We start from the raw sequence: 23,579 nt of genomic DNA on the forward strand, positions 1-23,579 counted from the left end.
CATCCCAGCCTTGTGCAGATCAACAATCTTGTCCCTGATGTCCGTAGAAAGCTCTTTGGTCTTGCCCATGGTGCTGATGTTGGATGCTGGTTGTTTGGGTGTTGACAGGTGTCTTTTATACAGGTAACGAGGTGAGGCAGGTGTATTTGATGTAGATAATTGGTTGGGATTGGGGCTGTGTCTTAAAGAAAGACTAACTGGCTTGTAGGAGCCAGAATACTTGCTGTTTGGTAGGGGGTCATATACTTGTTTTTCCTCATCAGATGGTTATCAATTTTTATAAATTCATATGATGTGATTTTCTGGAATTTTCTTTGGGATTCTGTCTTTCACTGTTAGAATGTACATATGATTAAAATTGTAGATTGTTGCATTCTTTGTAAGTGGGCAAACCTGCAAAATCAGCAAGGGGTCAAATACTTATTTCCCCCACTGTATCACTAGATCTGGTAAAAAAATTTTAAAATAAATCCACAAAAAATAACTTACTGGTTTGGGTGCTGGGGCTGTACTCACTGTAGGAAACAGGAAAAAATCAGAGGATTACATTATTGAACAACATATGTGACATATCCTTCGCCTCTCTATAGTTAGTATTCTGTTCGGGTGGCTGAGTTGATTCACACCAAGCTGTACTAATAGACTGTCTCTGCAGCAGCACCCGGCTCAGCGGGAGCACACACTCCTCTGAGCAAGCTGGTAATTTCCGTAACCAATGCAGTGGTGACTCATACTGACACACAGCTTAGTGCTCCTCTTTTATTAGAATCCTCCACATGCTTTTAAGTCAAAATTCTCAAGTTTCTAAACACTTATATCACACATAGGAGGATTATACCACAGAGCTGGAATATCAGTGTGCTCCCCATTCATGGTCGGTTTGTGCTTCTTGACGATAAAATGTGTTAAGTCCAATAAAAAATAATTGATCAAATGGCCTGTTTAAATCGTTAGTTGTATTGAGGCTTATGGCTCACATTTATGTTGTGAACCACCAAATATTTGACATGTCAAACATGAGAGGCACTGGACCTGCTGCAAACCTCGCTGTTGTCAGCAACATGCCGATCAAACCTTAAAAGATGCTTAGTGCCTTGCTGAGGAAGAGAATGGTTGTGACCTGCAGAACCCGAGGGAGGTGCGGCGCCAGTCTTCTGCCACTGTGTAGCTTCGGCAGCCATTTTCTTGATGTAGGGCTCGTTGACAGTCAGCAGAATGTTCTCTGGTTTGATGTCTGTGTGGATGATCTTGCACTTAGTGTGGAGGTAGTCTAAACCCTGCAGAACCTGCAAGTCAAAAAATGAAGCATGTTCTGAGTTCAAGGTGGATGTTGCCCACTGCGAACAGTAATACATAATTCTCGACCCATCAGGGGTTCTGTGGTCTTACACCTGTGTCGCCTGCTTTGTAAAAAATAAAAATAAAAAATAAAAAGACACATCCATTTGTTTTCTTTTTGTTGTTTTGTTCTGCAAGTGCTATCCAGAGTCTGACACTGCACTCAAACCAAAACATGAAATGAAACACAATAACAATCATCACACTCAATATTTTAAACACAACAAATTGTTTCTGTGTAGCTGTACAGTACCTGTCGAATGATGCTTTTAACACTGGGCAAGGGCAGGCCTTGATAATTCGACTTAATGATCCACTTCAGTAGGTGATATCCCAGCACCTCAAATACCATGCACACATCTGAAGAAATACAAGGTCAAGGACTAACAGAAATCAACTTCTCAGATTACTTTAAATGTGACTTTTTCTCAGTCTACAGTGGAACTAATAAAAATGTATAACATACACCAGGCTTGGAATTTCAGACTTTTAGGGGAAGGCCACCAGGAATTTTTGTGTTGTAATTTTTTTAAGGGAACAAGAAGGGGCACGGCAGCCACGGCAGAGCTTCATCATGTTTATCAAATAGTGTCAATGAGTTTTTTCCCCACCAGTCTTTCCCCATACCTTTTCCAGGTTCATACTTGGATTTCCATGACTGAACAATTTTTCAGTATACAACTCAAAAATTAAAGCTTGGGTAGACAACATGGAAAATTATCAAAGACAGCTAGATTTTAAAAAGGATCCAACCAAATAAAGGCTGTGCTTCTTATTACAGGTCAGCGACAGCCACAGTTACCGGATTTCTGTCATTTTTTTGTGTCAGAGCATTTGATTTATTGATTGCTGTCGGGATGTAAAGAGAATTTCAACAAATATAACAAAAAATGCTTCTGAAATAAATTGCCTGCCCCAGCTTTAACTTTAATTTCCAGAGGATGTCTGGGCATGTTGCCTGAACACACAGCTGTAGAGTAGGCGGCGTGGGAGAGACGCGGATAGAGCGAGTATCAGTGCATCGGGGACCGTGACACTTAAAGATCCAGCCAAAGTGCGCATCTAGCCGAACGTCAGATCAATCTCTGGGAACCACGAATAGCAGTGCAGAGTGTGAATCTGGGGCGGAATAAAATTGTTGGAGACTTTACAAATAACTGGCACACAAATTGTATCTGTCACTGCTGTTTGCATTCAAACTCAATCATTCTGGCAGAAAAATGAGATAGGTTAATCTTGAAAAGTAATGCAGACTAATGTGGCCTTCAAACACAATAACAAGGATGAGCTGAATCTAGCCTGAGTTGATGGGAGTCCTACCCTTGGATGTTCAACACTAACGCTGCCATTTGGCCTGGAATTAGTGTAATCAGTATGTCCACGCCAATACACCAATACACTGAGACAGCAACAGTAGGGAGAAGAAAATGGAAGGACGCCAAGTTGCTGTTGTTGCACTGTTGCCTTCTTTCACAGAATGACAGCACCGGAAAAACCTTCTATCATGTTAATCAGCTGGCACAGTCAGAAAACTGGTCACTCAGTTTAGTACATTTTTAAACAGAGGGTTGTTTTTTGTTCAGCTTATGAACAGGATATTGCTTTGCAATAGTGGGCAAGAATAATGTATGTTTTTAGGTACACATGAACTGTGACTACTTAACAAGAAGTTTCTTCTATGCAGAGGATACGAGTTCCATTCATGCCAGAAATTTTGAAGTCATCAAGAAGCTGAACCACTTTCTCTCTGCTGGGGTCACTGGGATCCGTGTTTCTCACCTGGGAACACACACAAACACACACAGTGTTGTGAAAGTTGTGGGCACTGGAATAACTGGAGTATGAGCCAGTGTGAAAATATTGGTGGTAAGATGACAGTGTGCCTTACGGATTTGAGCAGCTTGATCTCATCCAGAGCGGTCTCCGTGTAATGTTCAGCACTTTTTACAACCTTCATGGCCACAAAGCGCTTCTCCCTGGAAAACAAACACACAACACCAGTGTTTTAACTCATCACAACCACTTGAACATTAGTCAATCAGTCAATTACAGAAACATCAAATCTCTCTGTGCAAATATCCATAAAACTTCTAATAATGTCCAGAGACATTATTTAACTAAAAAAAAAAGGAACCAGGCCTTTACTGGAGCTTCGCAGGTTTACAGAATTCTTAAGAGTAAAATCTATAAATATTACATATATAGGCAGCAACATGGCTGAAACCGCTGGCCCTCACTGAACCATTATAACCTCATGCATGCACAGAGCACTCCTCGGCTACTGTTCCAGACACTATTTTAGATGCTTCTTTTTTGGACGTATTACAGTATAAAGAAAGCACACATCATTGCGACGTAGCAGCAGCTGCTGTGGGTCGGTGAAATCCACTCATGACTCATAACCTCTGCATACGTCTGTACGTCACCGTCTAAATGTCACATAGTTTAGAGGCCAACTTACTGGATGTCCCAGGCCAGCCACACAGTGGAGAAGTGCCCCCAGCCCAGCTTACGGATCACATGGTACCTCCCGTTGAACAGATCTCCAATCTTCACATGGTGATATCCACCTGATGCAGAAGCAGATAAACTCTAGCAATGCTGCTTAATCATTGTATGTTCAGTACGTGTGTATGAAAGTGTGTATTCACATGTGTAAAGCACAAGGTCATTCAGGTCTACTCCAAATAAGCTATTAAATCATGTTCTATTCAATTCCATGTGTGTTATTGCTTAAACATATGACAATCTATTTATGTCAGGGTACTAATACTAATGCTATTACATGTCAATGACAGACGTCCTACCCCTGCAGTAGTCGTTGGGATCCTCCTGCTCATCGTCATCAGAGCCCAGGATCTCCTCGTCCTGCTCTGGGAGGGGAGAGTCTGCCTGGCCTGACTGAGAGCCGCCTCCTCGACCATGAGGCTCTGGTCTGAAGGGAAACAGAGAGAGGGGGATGGTAAGGGAGAGAGGAAATCATAAAAGACAGACAGGAACATAAGAGACACAGAGGAAGGAAGGAAGGAAGGCGCCAAGGGAGGGAGAGTGACAGTAGGAAAAGTAAGACAGTGTAAACTACAACGAAAGAGTAAACACTGGAAAATGAGCAACTCATAGACCAAGGGTATTCAATTAAAATTCAAAGAGGTCCAGTTAGAGATTTTTCCGAAGCAAAGGTCCGGAACATCATAATGACTAATTTCAGTACCATAACAAATAGTTGTATCAGCCTATGTTTTTAGTCAACAACTGACAAATCAAATATTTCAACAATATTTAGGCTACTGTCAGTTTTCACATCAAACTGCAGGGATAATAAATAACTTTAATAATAAACTCTAAATTGAAGTAAACTAAAGGCTGTATTAAAAAAAATTACATACATTTTTTAAATGTGCATCTTAAAATAAAGTGCTTAATTTCGGAAAAAAATTTAATTAGAGAAATCAGAGAATTTGATTCTTTGATCGCTGTTGGGTGGAAATAGCATTTCAACAAATGTAACAAAAGAAATGCCTCTGAAATAAATTGCCTACCCCAGCTATAATCAATCCGTCATATAAGCACAAAGGGACAGTGAAGAAAGCAGCAAGAAATATGTTTTTTTAAATGTAGAGAAGTGGGATGAACATTTGACACACACACAAATAAACTTTTAAGGCTATGGGGAGTGACTATCCTCTGGCATTCATACCAGAGATCAGAGCAATTACACCAGGACGATAATTATATGAAGATAGGTCAACGTCACAGATACAAAACTAAAAGCCAAATGTCCAGTGATTGCAGGAACTATGTCTAGGCAGACATATAGAACAGGACTTTGTAGATATTTTGTAGTAGCAAGTCCAACTCTGAAAATAACATGAGTAACATTTCAGTCAGTGTTGGAGTGGAGTGTTTATTATTAGAGATGTGCGATTTCTTTTCTTCTTCAAACCCAAACAGTATTAAAAAATGTCCTTCGACCAGGACCTAATATCATTACATAGCCGATAGTGATTCCACAATTCTTAAATGAGCGTGCCGTGTTGTGTGAATCTATCTGAACATGGTGGAATAAATTATTAAAATCAATCCTCCAGTTGTTCATATAGAGCAGCTCATTAGAGAGTATCAGTGTTTAGTAACCATGTTTGTTCCTGAGGAGACACACAGGATTCAATTTAGAAATCAAACAAAATAAAGCATGAGGCACCCACAGATGGTGAAGGTGCAGTACGTAACAACAACCAGTATCCTAGAGCAGAGCATCCAGCTGATCCAGCCGCACAGACTATTAAACAGGGAACACTATATACCCTACCCAAGTCAGTCAACATGCCATGAAGGACATTCACACACAGACATCATCTCTTCCTTGTTTTGTGACCCATTAAAAGGTGGGGTAAGCAATTCTAAACAATCCACGTCCTTTTGCCAAATTCAACGAATATCTCCTCACGGCCCACTGGCTCTCCATTCTGTGTGTGCGCAGAAAATAAACCTGGTGTTTGTGCACAACAACACTATTTCAGCCATGATTTGTGTGTCAGGTAATGCTAAATGCCTTGCCCACTGACATTCAGCTTACTTTCTAGTTTTCTAGTTGTTGTGAAGCTATTGTAGCAGAAGAGTTGTACCGCATCGCTGTCTGGAGCTGCTGTGCTGGCTCTGGGACCGTCTCGTCCTCACTGCATGTTAGCGTCGCAGCAGCAGCAGTAGCAGCTGTAGCAACAGTTTGCTAACCGACAACCTAGCTCACATTATAGTTACATTACTTGCTGTGTCGTTGTTTGTAAATGACTAGTTTCTGGATAAACTGAACAGCTTTACCAACGATACCCTCGGTGCTGTCCATGGTGCTGAAAGAAGAGACTGTTTCACTCGCTGAATCCAAACCACAGGGTAACAAACGACATATCAACAATGAATAACGTTGACACCCTCGACCAATTAGAAAAAGCAAATAAAACTCACCTGCATCCCGTGTATTCCAATCAGTCCAATTTTTAAGAATACAACAATAATGAACAGACATGCATCATTCTCAAAGGTTTTGTCAAAATCCACGGCATGGACAGATGGACTAGGATTTATATACATCATACTGTATATTTTCCTTCAACACATTAAATGACCATAATAATGCACGTAGGTAACAACAAGGTAACAATTATTTTGGTAAATAAAATACTGGTACCAGTAAAATATCTAGTATACCAATAACTAAAATTTACTATGCTGTGTGTTTTGTGTTTCTTTTGATCTCTCAACAAAGTAGGTCAAATATCTGTTTGGTGTTCCTGCGCCAACGCAGATCATTATTATCCCACTATCTTCATTTTCTATTATAAAACCGAAGATCACAAGTCCTTATGATGCTTCACTGTATGACTACAGGGGGCTGGTCACGGTGCGCTGCTGAGGTAAGAACAGCCCGCAGCTTCTAGCAAGAACTCCTGTTCACTGCATGCAGTGCAGACAGATGTTTCTCTCACAAGCACATTATTTTTCAAGCCTCAAATAAACACAGTGTGGTCTAACATACAAAATCCCTCCCGCTTGATGTTTTCCAAGCACTCATTTCTTGATGGCCATTTACAAAGCACATCAGTCCTGTGTGCTACACATTCAGATTTGGTGTTTAACTTACTGAGTCAAACAGTAAACACTGGATGGTGCAGTGGAGGATTTAGAGCTAATTAAAGCAAGTCACATATTATCTCTTAAGCTGTGAAAGAGTCTAAGCAGCTGACTTTGCCACACAGCCTCTGAAGAAAACTGTTTCTTGTCATTGCTTCTAAAATTATGGTGTGACAGTGGAGGCAAAAAATCTGTTTGACTGCTTCATTTGAGGGAAGTTTGCTGAGACCTGCTTGCCAACAATGTTAAAGTCATTAAGATGAGCATGCTTAACTAATCAACTCATTGGCTTAAGTCTGAGAAAAAGGGCCGCTATGGATGCATCTTAGCAAAAACATGCTTATAAAGCAGAACTTGACTGTCTGTTACTGTTCCCGAGGGAGAAAAAGGCAATCAACGATGTTGAGCTGAAGTCAGAGGTGCAGAGATTAATTAATGAATTAGGCACTTTACTAATATCAACATTAGAGAGTTATATGACAGTGCAGCCAACAACACATATGCACTGCATCTTCTGTTTACATTTACATTTCTGCCAAAATACAGTATAAGCTGTATCAGATCTGCAATTTTCAGGACTCCTCCTCCAAGGAGAAAAGGCTGGGTAAAAGATATTTGGTTTATTATTCATTCTGTGATTATGCTTCTACATATTCACCCATCCGTGGTGAGGTTTCATTTTCAATACTTAAAAAGGTGTCACTGGAGTGGGCAATTTTTCAAATGCTCATAATGTTGTCAACAGAAAAAAAATGTTTGGGTACCCCTTCCGTTTTACAGCAGTATTTAAGTGATTAGACAAAGAAACTGATTCAGTGATTTTAGGTTTGAAAATTATATTTCGGCTTCTCATTATTAACGATATTATTACAATTACTTACGAATGTGCTGCCTCAAGTCTTTCTCTGGGCTTGACTGATTGTGGCTTAAGCAACTTCAACACTTGTAAAAACATTGTCAGCCCACACAGTGTATGGCAAAGGCAAAAAACACTCCATTTGTTCATTTACTTGCATGCGCGCGCACACACACACACACACACACACACACACTATCAAAACAATACCTAGGCCAATCTCCTCTCAACCCTCATGCATAGTGCTTATTCACAAGTCTCCATTACCTCTCCTGCCTGCTGTGTCTTAAACACACAAATACGCACACGCTTTCAAGTAATGATAACAATAAGAAAAAGGGGCCTTTTTTGGTCCTTGACGAGATAAAATGAATCTTAGCAAACAAAAACGGACTGAATCTCTTCAAGTTACTGCTAATGAAAATAGAGTAGACAAATGTGGGTAACATTTTAAAACAACTTAACTTTTAAAAAAGATTTAAAACAAAACTGACAAAACTGTCCTCACATTAATGAAAACATTACAGACATGCATTAAAAAAGCAGTTTTGCAAAGAATCATATTCCTCCATGCATACTTGTCATTGAATGTTTGCACCTGACCTCTTCTCTGTAGCACCTGCAGCGTTGATGGAACAGAGGAGCTACTGAATACACTGTACATTAATGTGGCCTGGTTCCTGCGGCAGAATGGTGGATTTATATTAAACTTAATTTGACTAATATATTGATGTTTAAAGTGTTGTTGACCTAAAATAGACTATATGTTCAGAGCTTTAGTCAACAAATTCATCAGAAATATAAAAGTTTAGGCTAAAAACCTGTCACACAGACCTTCGATCCCAAGACAAGGATTAGATTCAAATATAGCTGCCAATATGTCAACATCATCTTGAAACCAACAAGAGCATTCACACATGATCGTGGCTTTCAAGATCACTGCGGACAACTGGACAGAAACAGTTGAGTGTCCTCTGATTGCCAGACAACATGAACACGAACAACATGCAGGATACTTCAAGGACTTCTTCTAAAAACACCTGGACCTGTCTCAATACAACCTCTAACTGCCTATGGTTGTCACGCCTGCCCACGCTTGCGCACACACACAGCTCTTACCTGCAAGATGCACGGATGCCCATGGGATGAGATGGAGGGAGGACAGGAGAGAGAGCGCGCAGGTGTTGAAAAAAAAAAAAACCTCACTCCATCCGCCAGGAGAAAAGAAAGCGATTACAGGACCAAAAAGAGGGCAAGGGAGAGGGATGCAGAGTGAAAAGTCGGGTGCAGGAGAGAGTGCTGAAAACTAAAAGAAAGAGATTATGGGGGTGGGGGTGGTGGAAAAGAGGATGGAACAGAGAAGAGTGGGGGGAAGACGAGTGCAGAAAGGAAGAAGAGAAAGAAGAGGAGAAAAAGACTGATGGTGCAGGCTGAGTCCTGGAGCACAAGGCACCACTGCACACTCGCTGATTCTGTCGCTCACTTTTCCCTCTCTCACACACTCACTGTCTCGCTCTCTCTCTCTTTCTCGCTCTCCGTCTGACCGAGAACTCTCCTTGGCTGTCGTCAGCCTCTGGCCCAGCCCCCTTTACTGACAGCTGGGAGATGATTGGGTGATGCAGCCCAGCACTGCATTGCAGGTGAGGGACGACATCTCCCCCCCCCCGTCCAAAACAACACTCTTCCTTGCTTCCCTCTCCGTCTGTCCATCAAAATCATCAACCCCCCCCCTCCTTTACATAGTGACTTAAAAAAAAGAAAACAAAAAGGCTTTTAAACAATGGAAATGGAGTTGGTGAGGGTGAGTGATTTTCATCTCTGAAAATAATTTGCTTTGGTATTTTGGTGCATAACAATAAATATAGTAGGGAGAAAATAGACGGATAAAGCGAGAACTACAGGTCACGAACAAGCGGGAAACTCTGGGTTTGAAAAGTGAAGCCAATGCTGAGCGTACCTTAAACCTGCATTCTTTCAAATGGCCATGAGGGACTCAAGCGGACGCCTCAACTGGTTGCAAAAAGAAGTCCAGTACCATTAGAAAAAAAAAATTGGTAAAATGACCCTACTTCTCACCTGATTCATTACCTTGGTAAACACATTCCTAATGAGTTTATGATCTCAGTTGTTAGTTTCAAGTATTCTTCAACATAGCATGATGTTCATTAAGTAAATTACAGCCCCATTTAGAGGAAAATAGATGATAAAGCAAAGTGTGCTTTAGGGTGGGGCTACCTTGTGATAGACAACTCACTACCCTGCTGACCTATCAATCAGGCTAGAGTGACTGGTGTCCGCTGTGCTGTGTTAATTTAATCAGCGCAGTTGAAAAAGATTATTAGGAGTCGGCTGTTAGTTTCTTCCAGTACGTACGTTTTAAGCCTGTTTTTTGCTAGATAAAATTAGCATCCTGGTTAAAATCACAGATAAGGTGCACACTGCTAACACCAACCTCTATAGTCCTTTTTGGGGACAGGGATGATGGTGGAGGATTTAAAGCAGACTGGCACATGGCAGGTCTGCAGTGAAGTGTTGAAGATGTCCGTGAACACCGGAGACAGCTGATCAACACATTGCTTCAGGGTGAATGGGGAGACAGAGTGTGGCCCAACTGCTTTGCAGGGTTCTGCCTCCTGAACAGTTAGTTGACATCCCTCTCCATGATAAAGAGAGTTGTAGAGGAGGGGGCAGCCTCTGGGGTGGGCAGTTGCTGAAGGGCCCATGTCCCTGCTGTAGTGGGGGAAGTGGTCATTTCATAGAGGTCGATACGGACAATGTCTGTTCTTGTGTCTGAGCTGACTTCAATAAACACCTGAATATCATTAGTATGTCTGAGGTTTTTGACATTCTAGCAGTGGAGCCTGATGGTGATGTTCGTCTGCATACCTCCAACATTTTAGTCCACAGCAAGATATCTAAATAACTTTGACATACTCAGGTGCACTGTGGAAAACATTTTTTGACCAATCCAATCCATAATTGTCCACCTTTGTAATCCTTTATTCATTTTATTATCTTAATTCTTTGTAAATATCCACATAACACCCAGGAACATGTCTTTAGATGTTTTCTGAAACAGACATCATTTACTAATGCAGAGTATAAATGTACAATGTTTCTGACTCGTGTTTGTTATACTTCGATCGGTAGGTACTTCATTCTTTGAAGGCAAGGTGCTAAAACTTTGTCGTTTCTGTTATAGGTTACTGCCCTTGTCCTATGTTGAAGCACATTTCTGCTGCACATTTGATTAATCTATATTGTTTTAAGTGTAATTGTAACTGAAAATTCCAAAAGAGTAAATAGATTGGTCATATATTTTATTCAGTGTGTTCAACAACTCCACAGCTGACCACATTTCCATGATGTACGTATGTGTGGTATTTACGCAGCACCTCAGGAGTTCGGTCCTCCACACATCACAGTTTGCAACTTGCCACAATTTTATATCGATACAAATCAAGTTTGCTAGCTCACAAGATACAACATGTAAGATAATATTGCACGTTATGCAACAGATCTTGGTCAGAGCAGACATTTTTAAATTGCATAGCAAGATAAACACAGGCTTTATAAACAGCAGCAATGACAACTGCATTCCATTAAAGCGGAGCAGTTTCTGGGGACTGCCATAGTCTATGCTGTCTCACTGGAATAACTTGCTGGGACCCTTAATAGAACTGAGAAATACAATGACACTTATGGAACAATTCAAAGGCATTACAGAGCTATTTCCATATTGCACTTAATATTAACACTCACTAAGTCCAACAACCTCACTGCCAATATCTAACATATTCCCTGCTTTGCTTTAACATAACCGGTGAAACTTTTACACTTCATAAAAACACCTTCATAAGCTCATACTGAAATTGTCTTACACACAAAGCGCCTATGGGGTCTGTTTAACTGCAGCCTGGGCCACATTTCCCTATGGGACAGTGTAATCTAACCACAGAACCACAACCACTTGACATCTTCGTCACTCCTGCACACACATCTGACATGACAGAGCGTGTCAGTGTCTCCGGGTTTCTCCTGGCTGTTTTGTTTCCACCCATCCAGCCCTATCAGATCTCTTTAGAGCGAAATAAACAAGGGCACAGGGAAGAAAGTAACCTGCTCAATTATGGCAAAAATCATAATCACGATTATTTTGATCATTATTAAAATCACGATTATTTAACACGACTGCTCATTTACTTAGAAAACATCATGATTTTATTAAACTTTAAAAACTGAATGCTTCATTTAAAAAAATTACTATACAAGGATATCCTAAATCGCCCAAACTTTAAAGAGCATCTTAGAGCGTGAGGGTGACAGCAACACAGTGTTTGCCCTAGGTTGACTGCTTTTGGGTGCGTGAGTGGGGCTCCACGGAGGGGAGCAGAGCAAGGAAACTACCAAGTTCACAACAACTTCTTACCTTTCATATAGGGCTGGGCAATAAAACAATAATGATAATTATCACAACATAATTTTCCTCAACAACAATTTAACAACCGTTCAATAAATGTTTGATTTAACACTACTACTTCATCCTTCTTCCGCCACCTAGAGCTCCCGCTCTTCTAGTCACATCTGGCTACAAATTCCTTCAGCTAACACATCATTAGGTCGCACCACTTTCAGTTCGCTGCACCCAACGATTGGAACAAACTACAAAAAAAAAACCTCTAACTAAAGGCAAAATCTCCAACTCGTTTACAGTAAACACTAATTGCTTCATGTGATGTTGTGTGTTGTTGTTATACGTCGCTCTGCTATCTAGATTGATTTTATTATTCAACTATTGTTGTATAGTCTATTCTCTGTAGATTATCATGTCTAGTCTGTTATGTTTCTTATCGGTCTTTTAATTATTTTCTCATCTGATCTCTTTGTGTCCTTGTGCCTGGTTTCAAGGTTGGTTGCTGGGACTGTGTTGTTGTCCTGCATCCTCTGTCTATTGTTTTATGTTTTTATTTAATCCCAGTACCATTTCCCACAGGAGGCCTTTGTCTCCTGCCAGGGCGTTATTTTAAATAAACTGTTCTTAATTAACTTGCCTGGTAAAATAAAAGGTATAATAATAATTTGAAAAAATTTATTTGAATCGCGAACGAATTAGGCTAGCAACTCATTTTGCTATTAAGATATTTATTTTGTTGAGGAAAAAGGACTGAAAAAAGATTTTACTTAATTTTACTCATATATACACATTTACTCATGCATATTTGTCGAAAAAAAGATTTTATCATATTGTTGATAATGTTTTAAAATGTTCTCAGATTTTTTAAGTGATCCATTGTATGTAAAGTGTTTGTCATGTTCTGACCATAAAGAAAAGTTTAAATCACAATTAACCATCTGGTTTTTTCAACTTTCACTCAGGACTTAAGAAATAATGATTTGACATTTATCATGATAATTATCGATATCGAATGATATGAACGGTTTTATCGGGTTAACATTTTTGGCCCTACAGCCTAGCCCTACTTACGCTGAAGTGGCTGAAGGCTCGTGTAGACTACACGACTTCCAGCGTTGGCAGATCAATGTGCTGTTCAGACTACACAACTTGCCGTCTTGTGATGAGTCTTGAAGTCATTTTGGCGTTCACACTGAACGTGACTGATCGGTGACAGGAGGTCACACACTACGTAAGCTGACAATGTGAAAAAAAAAGCGCTCTCTTTTGCTAGATGTGGATGTCTAGTCGGCCGACTCCTCCAGATATTTGGCATCTGCCAGATATTTGGCATGCCAAATATCTGGCAGATGTCGGCAATGTGTCAGAAATGTGTCGGGGAGTCGTTTTGATGCGTTGTTGAGTAGTTCACACATAATGACTGGCGACCACTGATCAATCGCTGATTTACCCCTGATCATAGCCTGACGGTTGCCAAGCTCGGCGAGCGGCAAATCGGTCTAAAAATCGTGTAGCGTGAACTAGGCTTTAGTAAAGAAGGCATAAATGAGTGTAAATAACATGTAATTTTTAATATATGAGTAGAGGAAAAATCTGCTAGCTGCTAGTTTATGCAGTGTAAAATGCTGTAGGCTTAAGCTAATAATGGTGACTAATGTTCTAAGTTATAGCAGTTATAATCCCCTGTTATCTCTACTCGGCCCGAGCTGAACTTAACATGCCACAGCCTGGCTGAGAGTGACTTTGGGCTTTTAGGGAGGAGAGAGAGACACCACTGTAAAGGAAAGGGGGCGCTGGATTTATAGAAACACAAAACAAGAGCATCATTGTGAAACCAAATGCGGCAAAATAATCGTTTTCTCTCAATTATATTGTTTTCATAATCATTGGAAGCCAAAATTGGATTTGAAAACAACATTTGTTTAATTGCACAGCCACAGAACAAAGAGCTGTTGGGGATGGCATGTAGACAAAATTTACATCCTCCTCTTCGCCGGATAAAATCAATGCCAAGTGCCTGGGCAGCAGAATGAAACAGCAGTGCTACATAACTGTACTGAGGGTGCTGTGCACAAAGTGTAAATGAGTGTGCTGCAGCACCTCCTCTTTAGTACTCCAACACCTGCTAGCAAGTATGCAAGAGACATTGCTTTTTTTACTTCATTTAAATTATGTTTTTTTTTCATGTTACTAACATATCCAATAAACTTTCATATTCTTTTCAATATGCAGTGCTATGTATGTGAATACTGGAGAATACTATCTAACTAGAGACAGTGTTTCATGTTAGAAGCACAGTTTGATGAAGCAGAGAGACTGCATGATGTGACTTTGTATACTACAGCTCCAGTTAAACCACTGCAGGTTTTCTTAGTTCACAAAAACAAATTTCCCTTCACAAAAAGCTTAATACCCAGCCTCCCCTTCTCAATCAACACACAAAAGCACAAACATTTCTATATTCTGGCAGGGTGGGATAGAAGGATAGTGGTCAACCTGCAGGGTGAGGACTGAGGGCAAGAAAGAGACGCAGGGGAACACAGAGCTGTAGTGGGCTGCAGATGATAAAAGAGTTGATGGGTTATGTAATGAACTGCAGCTATGGCGGGGCAAGAAGAGGGTGAGATAAAAGCAAAACACAACACAGAGCAACTGTACTGGTAAATACTCTGCTGGCTATTCCTGTTCAGTCTCCTGAGTGCACATGTAGTGCTGAAATTACAGCCGACATACCGAAAGTTAGAGAAACAAGTGGTTTGATGTCTAGAGTGATGGCAAAAAAATATGATACTGTAATGCAGAAATACAGTGAAAAAAAAAAAACAGGGTGGGCGATAAGCTCTTTCAAAAGCTGGCAGCACAAATCCACCAGGGACATCATCAGTTCTCGCTAGCTTGCATATATTCTATGCAAAACACATAAGCAGGTAGTGAGGTACATCGTAGAGCAACAGTCAGCATCTGCTCCTTAATGAAAAATGGATCAGCCCCTCAATAAGTCAGCCCAACTCTGTGTACACGGGCATCTGGCGCCAACACACACATACCAAAACACTACTACGCTGAAAAACTCCCATCATCACAGATACAACAAGCAGCACAGACGTGAGCAAAGTGGGACTTTCACATCTCCGTCCTTCACTCTTGCTTCCTCTCTCTAAACATACACTAATACAAACATGAGACTTAGTGCACTACTCACTTGCACGTGAGGCCGCTGGCTAGCTTCACTACAGCTGTGTTGATGGAGAAGATCCAGTCCAGGAGCCACATGACCCAGAGGACACTAAGCTAAAGCTATGTTATGCCAGTCTATACCGAACTGAACCTGGAGAAGGCAAGTGCACACACTGCAGTGACCTGGGACCAGGTCTTTGACTGACGAGTGGCTGTTGTGTCCTCTCAGCGCAGCAGCCACAACAGCAACTGACACGAGAGTGTGGGAGGGGTAGGAGCATGATGGGTGCAAGGGCGCGCGCGCGTGTGAGAGAGAGAGAGAGAGAGAGAGAGAGAGAGAGAGAGAGAGAGAATTTATGCTTGGATGCTCGCCACTTGCTTGATGGTTATTGACAGAAATTATGCATTTCAATAATAAACTGTTGCACAGCACTACTGTCAAGTGTAAAATTCTGTAGAATTGCAGTAAATGTCAATGACAGTCGCACAGTGCAGTGTTTCTTGAATAGGAGGACAATCCAAGAGGGGTCATATTGTAATATAAAAATTGTTGTTAATAAGTATTTTGGGTTAAATTGTTGTCAGGACTCGAGATTCAGGAGAGTCAAAAATCACACAGCTTTGCGGAGTCAAATCTGAACACATAGGCAAAATTTGCTGTCTTGTCCAGTCTCTTAAGAATGAGACCCGGTGTCTTAAAGAGATGACCTGTCTAAATAAATGTTAAAAATAATAATGATAATCAGGGTGACTTACACTTTGAAAATAATAACATCCTTAGGGCTGTAGAAGGGCATCAACTCAGCAGATGGACCGGTCTCTGCTCCTTTGTGCGAGGAGGAACACTGCCACAAAATGACCAAACTGTCAGAAACAGACTCCACGAGGGCGACAAGAGGGCCCGACGTCCTTTAGTGGGATCTGTGCTCACAGCCCAGCACCGTGCAGCTCCGCTGGCATTCACCAGAGAACACCAGAATTGGCAGGTCCACCATTGGCACCCAGTTCTCTTCACAGTTGAGTGCAGGTTCACACTGAGCACGTTATATGCTGCCACCGACATCATCCGGCATTACCTCTTTGCCGTGGGTCATTGATGGTCTGGGGAGGCATGTTGCACAGACCTCTACGTGCTAGCCAATGGTACCCTGAGTGTTGATAGGTACTTGGATGAAATCCTCAGAGCCATTGTCAGATCTTAACTGGTGCAGTGGGCCCTGGGTTCCTCCAGGTGCAGGACAATACCCGGTCTCATGTGGTCAGAGTATGAGTGCAGTTCCTGGATGACGATGGCATTGATGCCACTGACTGGCCCTCACGTTCCCCAGACCTTAATCCAACTGAGAACCTGTGGGACGTTAGGCCTATATATTGTGCATCCGACGCCACCAAGTAGCGTCAAGAGCTGTCCAGGAGCTTACTGATGCCCTGATCCAGGTTTGGGAGGAGACACTTTTTGCAGACTCTTCAGGAGCATGCCTGGACATTATCAGGAGTTCATACAGGCACTTGGGAGCCTAATACACTACTGAGGCACATTATCAGTTGCCGTGATGAAAGTAACGCAAGATGGATCAGTCTGTGATTTAAATTTCTTTACTTTTAATTTGTGATTTGAATCCAGCCGCTCAATCAGTTGGTGATTTTGGTTTCCATTGACTGTTGTTAAGTCATTTTGTTCTTTACAAATTATACAATGTACAGTAAAGATTTAGAACTTTGAACTATTTCGATCATGGAGATCTGATGTGTCTGAGCAGGTATAATGTGGTAATAGTCAACACTTAAAAAACACTGGTGGAAGAAATAAGAGAACATCCATTCCCTTGTATGACTCATGAATATAAATATCACTTTAATAATCCTTTGTACTCTCTTCCACTATAAGTGGATGACAGCGTGGGAACCAGGATATTGAGATTCATTATGTGAATTGCCAGGGTGGCGATGGATAAGACACATGCCTTTGGTGTGAGAGACCCAGGTTCAATTCCCCACTGTGACACATCCCCCAATGTGTCCTTGAGCAAGAGCACTTAACCCCTAGTTGCTCTAGAGGCGTCTGATATATAGCAATTGTAAGTCGCTTTGGATAAAAGCGTCAGCTAAATGAATAAATGTAATGTAAATGTAATGTGATCACTTCGTTTGTCAAGTTTGCTGAGCAACTACTAAGCAAAAAAAGAGGCAGGTAGACTGGTATCGAGTTGGGACTGGTAGAGAAGAGGCAGACAGGCAAAACAGAGGGGGATAGAAGTATGGAGGTTTAAAATAACGTCCGAGTAGAGAATCCTTGCATTGGGTAAATACAACTGTAAATGGTAGCAACATGTTTAATGTCTTCTTTTTTCCTGATCTTATCTCATTTATCTAAAATGCATATAATTCACCTCTTGGGCCACAGAAAATGAAAGCTTGAATTTAGCCAAAACTAGTCCAATTGGCGCTGAGATGTTGCTGTTGGGTAAATCTGATTTATCAAAGACACAATGCAACACAGTAGGCTTCTTAAAATAAATACAGTAGAAATGTCAGGTCAGTTGGACCACCGTATTTAACTACATAACCTTAAATGTTACAATTACGGCTGAAAATAACAGAAATAAACAAATTTCCAGATTTTACATATCATATTCGAATCAACTGCCAGTTGTCTACCCGGAAGTGACTGTTGTTGTAAGCACAATGTCACAGTGGTCAGTCTATATTTTTGTAGCTTGCTCATGTGGAGGGAAACGCAATATTAAGTGAAGCACAAACAGGTGAAGAGTCTACTAGCCTGATGAGAAAGAGAGAGAAGTGGGAAGCTTGCTTCAACATGCCCACCATATGAGTAGTGTTGGGCGGTAGCGTCGCTACAAGTAGCGCTGTTACTAGTTTAACTGCATTTCTCAGTAGCTTGGTGGTAGCGTCGCCATTTTGAATCAAATCAAAGCTCTTTTACTGACCGAGTAACGCCCACACACGCTACATTTTTCTCAAGCATTTCTGAAGGATCAGCAAGTGACGCCACACGCAGACCTGTATGTGCAGCCAGCGGAAGCACTTCCGTGTGATGCTGACATCACGTACCGATCCTTTGGCTGATGTCTGTTGTGATAGTTGTTGCCTGGCAACCTCTTCCTCTAGTGAGGAGGAAACTTTGATATGTAGCGGCAGAAACTTGTTTCCATGAGATGAGAGATTTCTCTCTCTCTTTCTCTCGGGCCTATTGCCATGAATGTTTAGGTTGCAATGTTGCCAGAGCACAAATTCACATATAAACAATAAAAAAATATATAATTAATAAACAATGAAATTATATTATAAAAACTAAAGAAGAAGGAATAAAAACAACAAAAACACAATATAGGCCTATGTTACATTGAAAATATGTCTTGATTTTTGACAAGCAGTAGAATTTTCCAAGGAACAATTATTAAAATAAACAATATTAATGATAATAATGTGATAATTAAGTTACTTTATACAAACAACAATGGTTCTCAGTTTGTTGAGAATAAAACTGGTATCGAAAAAAGTATCGTTCAGGAACCGGTATCGAAGTCGAGGTATCAATATCGAAAATCTTTGAACGATACCCAGCCCTAGTAAGAAATGAAAGAGAGTTGACGACGGGTGCCCTTGCCACCAGCTCCTAGAAATAACATCAATAATTGTTCATTCCTTCCATGTCGTCTTCCATCTAATCCATCATACTTCTTTGTTCAAAAATGTTTTGAACAGTAGCAAATTGTTTCGTCTCAGACATTTAACGCGCTCTTGTGGGCATTGCATTTGATGTGTAACCAATGGACAATTATTCTAATTAGCCACTTAGATATGAGATGAGTGATTGGCGAATTGCTGACCTAAACAATGCACCGAATGTTACAGTAGAAACTTCTGTTTCACCACAAAAATTCCAAGTGAGGAAGGCCATTTTTGACACTCCCTACAGTTCCTGAACGCAGCACAGCCATGGTTGTAGGAATCAGCAAAGGGGTGATAACTTCCAAATTAATTATGAATAGGCATTTGGCAGATATACTACACATGTGTTACTGTTACAGCTGTAGCGTTTTGGCAGATGTAGAACATCTAGCATCTTTCAGACATCGCTGAATTAACACTGCCTCACTTACGCACCCTGAGTGAAATATTGCCCTGTCTGTGCCATTTACTGATTCATATTGCCACAGCAAATCCAGCCACATGGATCTGTTGTTGTGTGCCGTCTTGAGGACATTTTCAATTATATTTGCTTATTAACAGAAATATACCAACTATCCTGGTGTCTAGACTTCTGTTAAAAGTCAGAATAAACTATTATTTGATGGGTTACGTAACTTGAGAGTTCAAACAAAATGACTGCAGTAAACATTATAAATGTCAACTCAAGTTCACTGTAGAGAACCACTGTTTTGTGAGCAATTTGCAAAATGGCAATTTAACTAATCAAGCACTCAAACTACTTGACAGCAATAACATGCTGTGAAGTAGGATTAAATGACTTCCTTGCCAAGTCCTCTGTCCTTTTGTGGTTATTTTCTATCATGTCTTCCATTATAATCTAACAGGGTTGCAAGTCACAACATTGCAGGTACACTGTGATGCTGCATCCACCAAAGGCTCTGTCTTATACCAACACACACAAACAGATGCATGATGTGAAGTGGGACAACACCATATTACATTATTTATTTTGGCAAACGATTAAGAGTTGCAGACTTTACAGACAAGTGAAAAATGCAGCTGAACAGTTGTCATGAGTGAAACCTCCTGCTTCATGTTTCCGGACCAGAGAGAAAGAGCAAACTGTGCTATGAAAACAAGCAGGGAGTGTTTTTCAGCTTACTTCTTTCCAGGTTTCCTGGGCTTTGTCCTCTTCTTCCTTGCTTGCAATGCGAGTACTAGAAAGCAGAGATACAATTGTTAACTTAGGTGTAATTAACACCAACCTCAAAACCTCGCAGTTGTTTTTTTACACCACACATGACATTGTCTTGTTGTTGCTCAAAGCTGTTTGGGTCCATGCATCAGGCTGCAGGTGTAAAGCAAAAACAACAACTCGGGTAACAATACCAGCTCTGAGCGGGTAGCAGGTTACTTGGCTGGAGTTAAGTCTCTGAAAAGGCTAAGTAACGTTAAACCGGCCTTGGCGGTGTGTCGCACCGTGTCAGAGGCAGTTTAACGTTAACTAACGTTAGCTGCTAACAGTAACGTGGTGCTTTTCACTGCGAATATCACACGCTGGACCATTATCATGCCGAGACCCGCTAAACTGGTTTATAGTTTTGGGGGACACTGTTGCTTCTTCTTTCCTCTAACCTGGATACAAGTTTTGCCGCATACTTATCCACAATCGGATGCTAACGTTGGTCTGCTGGCTAGAGCTAGCATACTGTTAACACACACAACGTACACACGCAGCAGAGCGCATGGTCCACTTTTACTTTTCACCAACTGCTATGTGGCTTGTTACACTTGATAAAATAAATAAGAGAATGAATTTGTCAGCGAAACGCATGTGGCAAAGCGTGTCTATTTCAAGTACTCGGTGTAAAAGGCATTTAGGACTAATTACAACGTTACCTTTTCTTTCCATGCTGATACCCAGTCAAGAGATAAGCTGCATTCAAGGACTGTTGGAAATGTCGAAACACCAAAGTGCGCGAAAATTAACCACATAACAAAGTTGAGCAGTAGGGGGCGGAGTATATAGAAACTGTCGACAGAATTTGTGATGAAGTTGGTATATTAAAATACCAAATAATAACTAATAAATTAAAACATTATTAAAGACAGTATTTACAAAGACATACAACATACACATACAACAGTATTTGTATAGCAAAGCTCTGACACATGCACTTCCTAAAAAGGGGTCCAGAAGTTGCCATGGCCGGGTTCAACTGTCAAGGGGCCTCAAGGCAAAAATGTGATTTGATTTTTGGAGACTACTGACCCCTATTTCAGCGCCCAGGGTCAGTTGTCAGGTTTGTCCAGTTGGTAATGCAGCCCTGGGAATTATTACCAAGTTTTTTTGTTTGTTTGTTTTCACAGTCATGGCTATTACAGGGACCATTTCTCAAGTTAGGTAAATTTGATTCATGTTTTCCACACAAGCCCAATGGGCAAGATTGCTAGATGCTCCTGGGGCCCAGACCATCAAGGACCCACACAGTCACCTTGTTGACTTATAACGCTTTTCACAGTCGAGAGTCACAAATTGCTTTATAAAAACCTTAACATACAAGAACCAAAACACAGAAGATAAAATGACCACCCGAGCCACGGCAAGGGGAAGTGAACTAAAATACACAGCATGTGATAAAAATACATCAAACATAGGCTACACCGTAGGCCTACGTGATAAAATACACTCAAGCTCTGTAAATAATATTGAGAAATGCAAACTGGACCCAATACGCAACATGTAGATCTTAGTATAGGGGTGATGTGAGACCGTCTATTTGTCCTAGTGAGCAGCCTTGCAGCACCATTCTGGATTTCCTGCAGGCAATTAAGGGCAAACATGCTAAGTGATGGGAATAGTGTGTTACAGCAGTCTATGCAAGATGAAATAAATGCGTGTACAAGCATCTCTAGTTCAGATGTTGTAGCTATCGATCTCAGTTTACTGATATTTCTTATTTAGAAAAAACAAGCTCTGGTAAGCTGCCTAACATGGGTGTCAAATGATACGGATTGATCAAATCTGTGCCACTCTCCTCAGCCGATCTTTGATTGGCATAATCATGGGGGCAAGCAACAATCACAACCTCTGTCTTATCAGCACTGGGCTCTAAAAATGTCTGCTGTCCAGTCCCTTAAAGGGTTTAAACAGTCTAGGATCCTAGATAATCCAAAGGCCTCACGTGGCTTTGAAAGAAAAAGAGAGTTGGATTTCATCCGCAAATACAAGAAATGTGATATTAAATCTGTCTATGATTATTTCAAGGGGCAGCAGATATAACAGGGGCCCCAGAACCAAGCCCTAGGGGACACCACAAGACAGTGGAGAGGAATCAGACACAAAGCTTCCAATAGAGACGGTGAAACTTCTGTCAGTGAGATAGAACAAAAACCAGTCTAATGCTGGTATGTCCACCCAGTCAGGTAACATCTTAATCAAGATCAAGTGATCTATTGTGTCAAATGCAAAGCTGAGGTCAAGAAGTAATCGCGAAGAGCCCTCACCCATGTCAGAGGACATTAGAACAGTTTCAGAGACCCTCAGAAGAGCAGTTTCAGTAGAGTGTTGTCTCAGAAACCCTGACTGAAAAGTATCATAGATCTTGTGTCTCTCAAATGCTGCAGAATGTGGGTTGGTAGTGTGGGATGCAGTGGTGAAGCAATGTTATTATTTTGTCAAATAAAATCCTATGATTTTTTCTTGAGGAAGAGATTAAGTTTGCAGCACTGCATTTTGCATGTGCAGTAACTGTCTAATTTCTATCAGAGTATGTTGTCATGCTGGTAAAATTAAAATAAATGAGAGCTCTGTCACAGAAACAACCAAGTAAACATTTTGACTTGCTCTAAATTATGTTACTAAATCCTTTCACACATAATTTTGACTCAAGCTCTAAAACACTTGTAGTCTCAACTTTTATTCAGTTTCTCATTTTAACTTTTATTCTTTTAATTTTTATTCCCAACTTGTAATCAAGTTTGTTTCTTTCCCTGGCAGAAAAAGGGCTTCCATAACTGAAACCCATACAGTACCATGTTAGAGGAGGGAGCCAATGAGGGCCCTGAATGCACCAGAGGAAAGCATCATGACAGCAATCTGTGAGGAGCAGCACTGTGTAATTGTAATTTCCCAGCACATAACTCAGAGAAAGGTTTCCTATATACATAACTGGTGAAACATTTTGAGGACACAATTATCGGGTTTCTTTTCTTTTCTTTCACTAATCTGTATTATTTATGTTTTTTTACTGGCTGGGCAAACATTCAACTGACTTCTACCTGACAACTAGTAAACAACTCTGTTATTGTTGTATTAACCTATATAATTAACATTGAGGATTGGGATTCTACCCGTCTATGCGTTCTTGGCAAGTACCCATACCTTCTTTCTCTTTGGTCATCCTACACAGGGGCAGAGGTTTTGCTCTACTTGCATAGTGCTGTCGCCCAGTGGTGGCATGCTGACAGCTAAAACGCTGTACACTGTTA

The 23,579-nt window shown here is 40.9% G+C and overlaps 1 protein-coding gene across 2 annotated transcripts in view; it reads right to left on the reverse strand.

Moving 5' to 3' along the window:
* srpk1b (SRSF protein kinase 1b) overlaps nt 1–21,072 on the reverse strand; it is a 29,283-nt gene extending 8,211 nt beyond the window's left edge. Inside the window, exons 1-9 of one of the 2 annotated variants that reach the window (XM_046028541.1) lie at nt 20,988–21,072; nt 20,251–20,305; nt 4,146–4,273; nt 3,800–3,908; nt 3,227–3,314; nt 3,030–3,117; nt 1,592–1,698; nt 1,121–1,286; nt 490–515 (exon numbers count right to left, since the gene is read on the reverse strand). In XM_046028541.1, the coding sequence (XP_045884497.1) occupies nt 490–515; nt 1,121–1,286; nt 1,592–1,698; nt 3,030–3,117; nt 3,227–3,314; nt 3,800–3,908; nt 4,146–4,273; nt 20,251–20,305; nt 20,988–21,000 (780 nt within the window). In that variant the 5' untranslated portion in view covers nt 21,001–21,072. Of the gene's footprint in view, nt 1–489; nt 516–1,120; nt 1,287–1,591; nt 1,699–3,029; nt 3,118–3,226; nt 3,315–3,799; nt 3,909–4,145; nt 4,274–20,250; nt 20,306–20,723; nt 20,864–20,987 lie in introns of those variants that run through there. The other variant, XM_046028540.1, reaches the window with a different exon arrangement.
* Between the last annotated feature and the right edge of the window lie 2,507 nt (nt 21,073–23,579).

The sequence above is a fragment of the Micropterus dolomieu genome, linkage group LG18 (assembly GCF_021292245.1).
Source record: "Micropterus dolomieu isolate WLL.071019.BEF.003 ecotype Adirondacks linkage group LG18, ASM2129224v1, whole genome shotgun sequence".
NCBI lineage: Eukaryota > Metazoa > Chordata > Actinopteri > Centrarchiformes > Centrarchidae > Micropterus > Micropterus dolomieu.